This window comes from Planococcus citri, chromosome 2 (genome assembly GCF_950023065.1).
Source record: "Planococcus citri chromosome 2, ihPlaCitr1.1, whole genome shotgun sequence".
Taxonomy (NCBI): Eukaryota; Metazoa; Arthropoda; class Insecta; order Hemiptera; family Pseudococcidae; genus Planococcus; species Planococcus citri.
Window position 1 is genome coordinate 73,363,735 of NC_088678.1, and position 11,631 is coordinate 73,375,365.

Below are 11,631 nucleotides of genomic sequence, written 5' to 3' on the forward strand. Positions count from 1 at the left end.
TCATAAAAGGTGACATAACCTTACAAGAAGCTAATGACGCTTGGGACAAACTTAAAACTTACTCAGACATATTCAGCTTCAATGCTGGCCGATACCGTGGGGAGACGGTCAAATTTAAATTTAAAGATGGAAAAATTCCTCCATTAGGCCTGTGGAGAGGTGAAAAATTCAGACCCTCCCAGAAAATCATTGAAGCGCTCCGACGCACAATTTCCAAAATGCTAAAGCTCGGCATTATAAGACCTTCAAGGTCTAATTACATAAACACTACCGCACCTGTTATCAAGAAAAACGGTGACATACGGCTATGTTTAGATGCCGACGAACTGAATAAAGTACTACAAAAAGTGCTCACTGAGCCTAATACTGTTGAATACATTATCTACGAAAACCAAGGTGACAACCTTTTTTGTACGCTGGATTTCACTTGTGGATTTTGGCAATTAGTACTAGACGAAGCTTCTCGTCAATTTACAGCATTTCAGGTATGCGGCCAAGTTTACGAATTTTGCCGACTACCTTACGGCTTGAACATATCAAGCGGCGAATTTGTCTACATGATAAATAAGGTTATACCTGACCAAAAAGGAATTACAAAATTCGTAGACGACGTGAAAGTGTCTGGCTCGACATTCAAGGAGACTCTAGACCGATTATTATACGTATTTGACAAAATACGCGAAAATGGATTAAAACTCAATCCAAACAAAACACAATTTTTCCGCAACTATGCAGAACACTTAGGATTCGTCTTATCTAAGGATGAAGTCGCTAAACAAAGCGAAAAGGTCAAAAAGTTCATGGAATTTGTTAACAAACACCAGAAAAATGGCAAATTTCACATTACGACTGTGAAACAACTTCTACAATTAGTTGGCCTAACTGGCCTGTACAGAAACTTTATACCTAACTACATGCAAATTCTTGCACCTATTTATGCTACTACGCAAGGTAAAAATGCCAAAGATGGCAAAATTGAGTGGGGAGAACTCCAAGAAAAAGCTTTCGAGGAGCTCAAGGCAGAACATTGCAAAGACTTTAAAATACAACCACCCCCTCCTACGGGGGAACTCTGCTTAGACACCCACGTTACAGACGACGCAATGAATGCGGTACTATTTTACATTACTATTGATCCTGTTACCGAACAGGAAATTAAACACGTATGCTTATACGTATCGATAGCTTTCGAGGAGCACCAAAAACATTTTACACCTTTTGACAAAGACATGATGGCTCTTGTACAAGTACTGAAAAGGCTACAAATGTGGGTACACGGACGTATTATCAACGTCAAATCACACTTACTAGCCACGATCAATCAGTATCGTGAAATGATGCAGACTCATCGCAAAGCTGCGTACTGGATCACGATGCTAAATTGCTTCGATTTACGTTTCAAATTAAATACATCAAACAGAATGCTATACGTGCTACAAGCACCTGAACTGGAAATAAAAAATTTCCAAACACTAATCACGACGTTTGACATAAATTTTCTAGATGAAAACGTTCCCATGCTAATTACGAAACTATCCGACATTGCAAGATACCAACAAAAAGACGATACTTGCGCTAAACTTATTAAAAAATTAAGAAAATATCATTCTCCTGACAAAAAAGCTGAGATTGAAGCTAAGAAAAAGCTATTAAAACGCTTTACCCTACGTGAAATGAAAACTACAGAAGAGATCTCATCTTCACCTGACATTCGTAGCGAATCTGATACGACTCAGAAAAAAGTTAAGATGAAGGTAATCCTAATGAAAACACTACCTGACAAAACTCAGGTGCCATACTTACCTGACGAACTCTTCTACGACACTGTAGATTTCTTACATACTGCATATGGCCACACAGGTGCCAATAAACTCAACATGGCATTCCGCCGAATTTACTACCATCCTCGATCGCTGGAATACATTCGCGAAATAACCAATGCATGCCTAGTATGCAAATTAAATAAAAATTACTCGCAACCTAAGAGTATAGAATTTGGCAAAGTCGAAGCCTTCGGCATTGGAGAAGTCCTATCTGTGGACTTATACGGACCAGCTCCGGCTATAGAAGGAAAACCTAAGTACCTACTTGTCGCTAAAGACATTTTTACCGGTAAAAACTGGATTCGCTCACTGCCTGAAATTAAGGCTGAAAACGTTTGTCGAGAGATGAAAACCATACTTAATGACATACTGAAAAATGCAGTAACAGTCAAAAAAGTTATCACTGATAACGGTAAACAATTTATAAGTGAAGAGTGGTATAATCTACTCCAAGACAGAAACATAAAAGTTGCGCATACAAATGCGTACAACCCGCAATCTTCGTCGGTTGAACGTACTATGCGAATTATAGGTGACAAATTGCGAACCAAAATAAACAAGGAACACGATCCTTACACAACACACGCAAACTGGTACACTTACGTCAATGAAATTGAAAACGAGATAAACAATACTCCAGGTATTTTTGGGTTCAAACCTAATGAGGCCTGGGGCATTTCAGATCCCATTTCGGAGAAATTACCTCATAAAGACAATATATTCAATTTCACTCATAGCTTACTTGAACTGCTGCAAAAGCTAGCAAAAACAAAATTACCCTCAATGACAATCCAGGAAAACTGGGAATACAAGCTAGACAAAGATGATGTTATCATCGAACCAGACGGTAGTGCACGCGTCACCGCGGACGGAGCTTGCTCCAAAAACGGTGACGACGATGCAGTCGCTGGAATCGGCATTTGCTTCGCTCCCGAATCAAATAAAAACATATCCGTACGGATCGGAGAGAAAGGAGACTTTCCTGTCTCCAACAACTATGCTGAACTCATAGCGATACTCATAGCACTTATGACGATGAAAAGAAATGGCTTTGAAAAAGTCAAATGCTTTTCTGATTCGAACTATGCAGTCAAAGCACTGAACCACACCGTCGAAAGATGGAAAAAGAATAACTGGCTAAACTCTAGGAAAAAACCTGTTTTCCACAAAATCATTTTCGAAAAAATTCTCAAACTCAAAGAGCAGTTTAAACGTTGTGAATTTATTCATGTATATGCCAGAAAATTGGAATACACTAACATTATTGCAGACCAACTTGCGAAGAAAGCAGTGTACACCACTGACTTACTTAGCCTAAAAGTTGACAACATGTCACAAAAACAGATTATAGAAACTTTCATACGTGAAAAACGTCGATTGAAAGAAATCGAGGACGAATATAATTTTAACAAGGAACACCCAGACCCCACTACATTACGTCTAGGTGACTTAGTATTACTCACAAATCACAAACTGTCCAACAGTGACAGGTTAACAGGTGAAAAATTTTACCCAAAGAAATCTGGACCTTACATGATCTTACAACGATCTGGAAAAAATTGCTATTTAATAGAACCAATTGACAACTCAAACGTAAATCGAGTAGCAAACGTGAGACAACTCACGCTTTTCATGACACAAGACGAAATAGACAGAATGAGGAAAGACCCTTGTTTACACTCGTACATCGATCAAGCAGACATGATTTCGAAAATAAAAAATTTTCTAAACAATCACTTGACAAAAACCTATTCGTCTACCTCGACTGAAGATAGCGATTCGCGCGTAAGACGTATACAAGGCATACCATTAGCCACTGACGCTGACAAAGCAGTATATGACAAAGGCTCACGAATGATTATTAAAAAGGTAATTGACGTAGCGCGAGAACAGCGCCTAAATTTGCGAAATTTGAAAAAATTTGACACACAACTTTATGAGTCGATTATGAGCTCAACAAATCTCTCATCTGAGGAGAAGACACAAAAACAAAAAGCTCGTATCAAACGCAAAAAGAAATATAAAAAACGGAAAAAGGCTGAACTCAAGCCTACACCCACACTTACACCTAAAAAGAAAAAACCATCTGTCGCAGACAGAATCAAAAATACTGCACAAGCTACAAGCTTGATCACTAATACTAATAACCCTCCTCCTAGTACATCTAGAGCACAACCGACAGGGGCAGGGCACCCCGTTCCCACCCCCAAACAGGACAAAGTCCGTATTTCAGCTCGACTAGCTGAAAGACAGGCTAAAACTGGCTGGAAACCACAATTTACGAATTTTAATACTCAAAGTATTCATTTCGATGATCCAATCGATCAAGGCTACGAGTCTATTTTTGACACTGAAATTACAAAAATACCAAAATTGGACACTGGGGCAAGTAAACAAACCCCCAAACCCAACCAAAAAGAAATTCCCACTGTGGAAAAGAAACCTACAAAGGACGATATAAATACCGACTCTATGGTTGAAGAATTAAAAAATTTAAATTTGTTTCACGTCAAACAATATGACGCATCGTCTGACACTGACAACGAGTCAGCTAAAACATCACGAAAAAAGAAAAAAGTGAAATTCAAATCAGACACTGAACCTGAACAAAAAGACCTAATTGAACTACTACAAAAACTCAAAGTCGACCCTACAGAGATCGACGATGCACTTTCGGAACCAACTCGAATTCGTAAAAGAAAACAGTTTTTGAACCAATATGCTGAAGTGGCTAAAAAAGTCAAACCACGCTACAATGCGTGTATACGCGACATTGAAAAAAGAAACCTCGAACTCAGGGAGAAACAGAAAGGCAAAACAAGCGAATCCTATTTGCGTTTGAAAGCTGACACGGCGCAGCGTAAAAAAGAAAAAGAAAAATTTGACGAAAAGTGCAAAGAAATGGAAAAAGAAATGAAAAACAAACCCTACCTATTTCGGGGGTTAAATTAACTATCACCCACTGTGGTAAGACAGATCGAAAACATTTCGAATACCCAAACCCACCAAAACCGAGAAGTTTCAATTTCATTTCCCAAAAGACAAAATTCAACGTCGAACACACAGCAAAAATTTCTGAACACAATGTCGTGTTGATAAATAGAAGAATTGCTTCGTTGCGTAAACCAAACATTGACTAACTCGCGCCTCCGTGCTCGATTTCGAAACCGATTCGATTTTTACTCACGAGAAAGAAGTGAAAAGTACAGTGTTCGTGACGTAACGAAAATACAGACGACATTTTTCGCAAACTTGACCAACGTGAAATACAATTTTCACAATGAATGCAGTGATCGCATCAAGACACCCAGACTTCAACTTCACGTTCTTCCCAAGGTTCACGGAAAACCAACTACAACTTACGCGCCGAGTGTACGAATATGAACGCACTGACCCAATCACAATCCAGCAAAAAGCGGAGATCCTGCAAATTTTACACCTCAGCAACGTTGACATTGATGAAGACGATCCTTTTACCGTCCATGTATCTACCAGCTATGCATACGCGGGAGTACGTCTACAGGTAACCCTTAACGGACAACGTCGACGACCCTTCAAGACCTCCATAAGTAAATTCCGCGAAGTATTGACATACCTATAAACGTCTCCAAATTGATGAAATACACGTTTGTTATACCTCAGCTACGTTGCTGAAATTACTCGAATTCTACCATCCTCGGTAAATTAATTAGAAATCAAGCTAAATTTACGATGATTTATTTTAACCACCTAGTTTTACTCAAAATATCAAGTACCGACTAGCAATACACATCGTTGTAAATTTATTACTAATAAAATACTCCAAATTTGGCTACTTGTCTAAATTTATTTACGAGTACGTATTTCGAAAAAGCGAGCATACCAGCCGAAACTGGAAATTCAAAACCTGACTCCTTTACCCAGGTACCTACTTGAAAAACCGAGTTACGTACTCGCATCAAGACTCAATCATACTAACGTAAGTATCAAACTTCAAGGTAAGTACACAATTTTTATACAGCTGAATTTTTAAATTCCCAACCCACACTCATCTACTTTTACCTACGAGGCATTTTTAAACACATTTCAAATGCGAAAAATCACTCTCGATCCATCTTGGGTAATTTATTCTGTAAAAAAATACATGACTGAAAACACGTACGTGTGTAATTTCGAACTCGAATATCCCAAATTCAAATACTTTCAACATACCCCCTTTACCAAAATAATACTATTTTCAAAGCAAAATTCACCTTTTTGACAATACGTCACACCTCGACGTGTTTGACTTCGAACACAGTTTTGACAAAGTCTGACAAACCTGAAATCTGGCAACTAAGCCAACAACACACCAACCTCTCTCGAATCGATCGAGCTAAAAATACCCAGAATTATCTACATGATAAAAATCAGACAATAAGATATATTTCGCAGCAAATATAATACACATAACATTCAACGAGATCGTTCGCCACTCTCACACATACACACTACTACACTCGCAAAACTGTCAGCGATATTAGGCAACAAAGCCTACAACTCTGATCGAAACAAGCCAACGAAGCAAACATTTGCAAGCTCACAACGGCTTGATAGCAAAATTCCTAGAAATTTACCATCGCATTATACTCACACAACGACACACGTACGTATGTAACATGAGACGAACCGATCGTCGCCATTTTACTTTACGTCAACGGCACGTACACGACACTCGCCACAGGCAACTGCGGTAGAGAGGGGAACTCGATAAGCAGCTCTAGCCGGTTGCATCGAGGCGTACGCCGCTCGGCCGAACCATTATGTATGTGTTCGTCGTCTGTGTATGTTCTCTTCCTCGCAAGTTTGCAATTTTGTGCGGCTTTTCGTGCTTTTTCGAGCTTTTCTTTAACTTTTTCGTGTCTAATTGCGCTTACAGTGGCTAAAGCTATCCGTTTGTCCATTTTACGCGATTAAAATTCAGAAATTTGTTACTTTTTCGGGTGTTTGAAAATTTCGCTCACGTGTTACCAACACGACCGCGTGTTGGCGTCCTGTGCGTCCCGAATCGGGTAATTTTCAGTGCCTTTTGGGCTAATTTTATTTTCTGGTGCTCGATTGTGTTCGAGTGTTTCATCATACTCCGTAAGTGGCCAAAATTTGGCAATTTGAGTATTTCACCGCCCACCAGAGGGTACAACAGTGGATTTATTTTTCACTCCACCTCAACCAACTAAATCCCGGTAGTTTAGAGTCCTACGATAAGGTGAGTTTTTAACTTTATTTTACTTTAGCTTACGACGCTTATTTTCATTTCGTATTCGACCACGCGTTTTTTTTTTCCAAAGTGTAAAATTCTCGAAATTCATTCGTGTCGTATTTTTTGCTTGCCTATTTTCACAGATGTCGGTGCACCCAACGTTGCTCTGCCAATTCTGCGGCGAGCCCATGTACCTCCCTTCGATTAACAGGGATATCGCTTCGTTCTCGGACGCAATGTCTGCATCTGCGTGTCGCCATCTGTACCACACGACCTGTGTGGACCGTATGTTCGCCGCGGACTCCGCTCCGGTCCCGGGCAGTACCACTCCGACGACCGCATGCCCGCATCCCCAGTGTCGTATTCGGTTACAGAGATCGCAGATCTTTCCAATGATGACCATGCTACGTGCTATGGATCTACGCGCAATCGCTGACAATGCGGTAAACGACGAGGCTACCTATTGGCACGACCAATTTACAGCCAGCAACGAGCGCGCGGCGGAATTGCAAGCGCAGATAGATGCGTACGAACGCACAACCGCCGATTTACGCAGCCAACTTATGCAGATGACGCAATCGTATCAAAGCGCCATCAATCAAGCAGCGAACCTCGATTCGCAAGTCCGCAACCTTCGTTCCGGTTCTGTTACGGGCAGATCGCCGCCAAACAGCGTACACTCGCAACAAAGCAGCCGCCACAGCAGCCGCACGTCGTCCCCCGCTCGATCCGGAACACGTCAATCATACGTCGACAATCGCTCTACTTCGGGCACTTTACCTAATCAACCAGCTAGCGGTTCGCTAGTGAATTTTTTTCCGGTAGCCGGCGACATGTCATCGGACGTGAACATGGGCGCCTCATCATCACACTCTTATGCTGCCGCAGCCGCAGCCCCAGCCCAACAAGACGACGCCGCTCATACTAACCGCGCGTATAGACCGCAATTAGGATCAATGCAACAACGCAATACGTCTCCGATGCCAGGTACAGCAGCCGCAGCGCCGCAACAACAACCAGCGAATTATCAACCCCAATTCGCCGCTCCTGGAGCCGCTAATGTACGCATGCCTCGCGGCCAAGCTCCAGCACGTCACAACATGCCGCCACCGGCGCCCGTGGCACCTGCTTCAAATACACCACGTCAACGACGTGCGCTCCAAAATCAACAGGCTCAGCGTCTCGACAATGCGGTACCTCCGCAAGCCAATCCGAACGAACCAGTATTGGAACAACATAGACAGCAATATGACGCGCAAGGACGCGTAATTGTACCCAACGCAGCTGCACCCCCTCGTCAACGGCGTACAGTGGAAAGTACCCCCGCACGACCCGCTGCACCGCGTCAGCGTCGTGACCCGCTAGCTCAAACACGACGCAATCATAATCGCTTTAGAACGCGATACAATATCAATACGGACTATTTACGTCCGTTTTTCCCACTAAACCAATACCCACTGCGGTATACGTTACTCGGAATCCACAACCGCGACAGTACGGTTCAAACTGCGCTAGCTGCGCAAGATATTTTAATGCTCGGTGATGGATTTGTATTTGGCATGGTACAATACATTTTGCAACGTAAACCCGAAATGCGCGACCTCCTCCACCCCTCGCTATATCGCAGAGACCTTACGCTCCAAGACCTTATCAATTACTTGACTTCACCCAGTTGACCAAATGCTAGCAAATTTTACGCTAGCACGAATGGTGCCGGAATTTGAGACACTTTTTTTAAAAATGCTAGCAAATCAGTAGTGATTAGGTCGCATTAGCGTAGCAGAATTGAGCACAAACAGCTAGGGTATAGCTAGCATAAAGCTAGCGAAAATCTAGCATTTTGTTAGCACTTTGCTTGCAATTCTACTACGTAAATGCGACTAAATCGCGACTGATTTGCTAGCATTTTTAAAAAAAGTGTCTCAAATTCCGGCACCATTCGTGCTAGCGTAAAATTTGCTAGCATGAGGCTAGCATTTTGCTAGCGCAGGAAAAGTTTGATGATCAGGAAAATTATTTTTACTAATTAACTTTTAAAAATACTAGGAGGTGTTTTCAATCAGGTCAAGGTAGTTCTCCAATATCCAAAAATAGGCAACTGGCCTCCTATGCTAGCTCACCGCTAGCATAGCGCTAGTGAGGTGTGCCAGAGTAAGTAGAGTGGTAGCACTCTTCTTACTATCATACAAAATACTACCTTGAGCTTATATTCAGATTGACTACATACTTTATCTAAGAGTAGCAAAGTATACCATGAGAGAGAACAACGCTAGCAATTCGCTAGCATTAAGCTAGCGCTTGGGTTAGAAGTCTCTTTATTGAAAAATAAAGTTTTTTTTTTTTAAATTAAAAAATTGCCAAAATTTAAAATTTAAAAATTAAATATCAAACAAACTAAAAATAAGAAATTTCAAAAACATTTGAACAACATTTTTAATGAACAAATTATACATTATAAAAAATGAAATAATTACGAGAATGATTTTTCAATAATGGAATATTCTTCAAAATTATTGTTCAAAGTTGAAAAGTAGCCAAAATGGAAAGGAAAAATACCTACCTGTTAAAATGAAAAGCATTAACAAATTTGAAATTTTTTTAAAAATGTAAATAAACAAATCATTAACAAATCATTGAGAAACGAAAAATTACGTATTTAGGTATCTGTTGAAAATATTTAAAAATTCCATTTTAAAAATGAAGATATGGAAGTATTTTTCTGAAAAATGGGTGAAAGAGATTCACTGAAGTTTTTCTGTACTTGCATGAGTAGGCTATGAAGGAAATGCCAGTGAAAAACATGCTAGAAAAAAAATGCCACATATACTTGCTCGCATTTTGCTAGAATCTAATTCCATACAGAAAGCTAGCTGAAAAGTGAGGGCAATCAGCTAGCGTTTTTCTATTGCTAGATTGCAAAGTAAAAGCTAGACGAGAGAGACTAGAGATCTGCTCGCATTTTACTAGGATTAGATTGCTAGATAAATGTAAGCAGATAAATGCAAGCATATTGCTAGTGTAGAAAAGCAAGCAATTATCCGTTAGTAAAACGCTAGCATTAAGCAAGCACAATTAGTGTGATACAAATGCTAGCTGAAAAAAGCGAGAGAATTGCTAAAGAATTGCTAGAACATAATTTGCCAGAAAAAAAGTGCTAGCAAATTGCTAGCTTTTTGCGAAAGATTTAATGCTAGCTACAAAAAGCTAGAAAAATGCTAGCACTTTCCCAAAACGTGAGTAAAATGCTAGCAATCCGCTAGCACTTGGTCAACTGGGCATTACCACAGATCCCACGGCGGCTCATGATATCGATTGGAAATTGGGACGCATTCCATGGAACAGCAGCGTTCAATTTCGAACAACAATTTATTGCGCTACTTCGCCTATTGCAACGTAGACAAGTTGAGGAAATCTACGTAATGCCATTGATTCGCTACCGCGAACAACCCCAACAAGTCTTACAAGACTACGAGCGAGTTCTCCGCAGCACTTGGACTAGAACGTTCAGCGGTACCATCCAAATGATGGCACCACTCGATTTCTTCGCAGGTCTAGAACCTGAGATTGATCAATTCGGTCCAATGTACCGACTAGCAGACTTCACTGACTTCGTCATAACCGTACGCAACGAATTTATCATGATTCCATTAGACGTCACCGAACGTGCCAACGATGATAATGACAACTACGAAGGAAATGACGACGACAATGCGTCCAATGCGGGAAACGATGATAGCGATCGTGAACTCAACGCCTCAGTACAGCAGCAACTCGCTGCGAATAATAATACTCAGCAAAACCAGCAACCAAACGCCGTTGCTGGACCATCGAGCCAATCCGCTCCTACGCCACCTGCCGACAACGCAGCATCCGCTGGAGCTGGTATTAATCAACAAACTTCACAGAGCATACCTGCTCTCGGACAACAAACAGTGAAAATACCCGGAGGCACGGCTACTATCACAGTAAACTCTCGCATATTCTCTCCAACGCGTAATACTACGCAAAATGCCCCTACTTCGGGTCAAAGTGCGAATGAGATATTTCAATCGATCGATAGTCTGGCAACACCGCCAGCATCTCAAGCTCAAGCTACACCGTCAGCTCCGGCTTCACCGGCGCTACCTGCGTCAACTCAACCGATTGTCCAAGGGTCACCGCGATCCACCGCACCGAATTACCTCAGCTTCGCACCCAACCCGAATCCACGATCGCTTGGAATCGAACACATGGACACCAGCACAGCGCCGAATACACCGACGCAACCTCAAACCTCATTCGCACCATCGGTGGCTACTACGCCAGCCAATACAACGTTTCAATCGCCGAATACATCGGTACAATCCACACTGTCATCAGCGACAGACGAATCGCGAATGGAAGACGAGCCTAGCGTAGCTGAGCTCAAATCTCCGATGAAAGACAATTTCGACGATTCGAAAAACGAGGAAGATTAAATCCCTACTCGTAAGAGTCGTATTTAGGCTACCTACCTACACGATATCAAAAACTGGTGAAATTTTTAGTCAACTTTTCCCACTGGGAAATTTATTAAAAAAATAAATTTTGGCAATGTAAAAAAGAACTTCA

General features: G+C 41.3%; 1 protein-coding gene across 1 annotated transcript; it reads left to right on the forward strand.

Annotated features, from left to right (window-relative positions):
- The first annotated feature begins 10,343 nt into the window (after positions 1-10,343).
- LOC135834160 (sialidase-like) lies at positions 10,344-11,498 on the forward strand. The gene has a single exon (XM_065347999.1). It carries the CDS (start codon positions 10,344-10,346, stop codon positions 11,496-11,498), a length of 1,155 nt encoding a protein of 384 aa, XP_065204071.1.
- Positions 11,499-11,631: the final 133 nt, after the last annotated feature.

Coding starts and splice junctions, on each gene's coding strand:
- LOC135834160 (XM_065347999.1), top strand. CDS start 10,344: ATGATATCGATTGGAAATTGGGACGCATTCCATGGAACAGCAGCGTTC.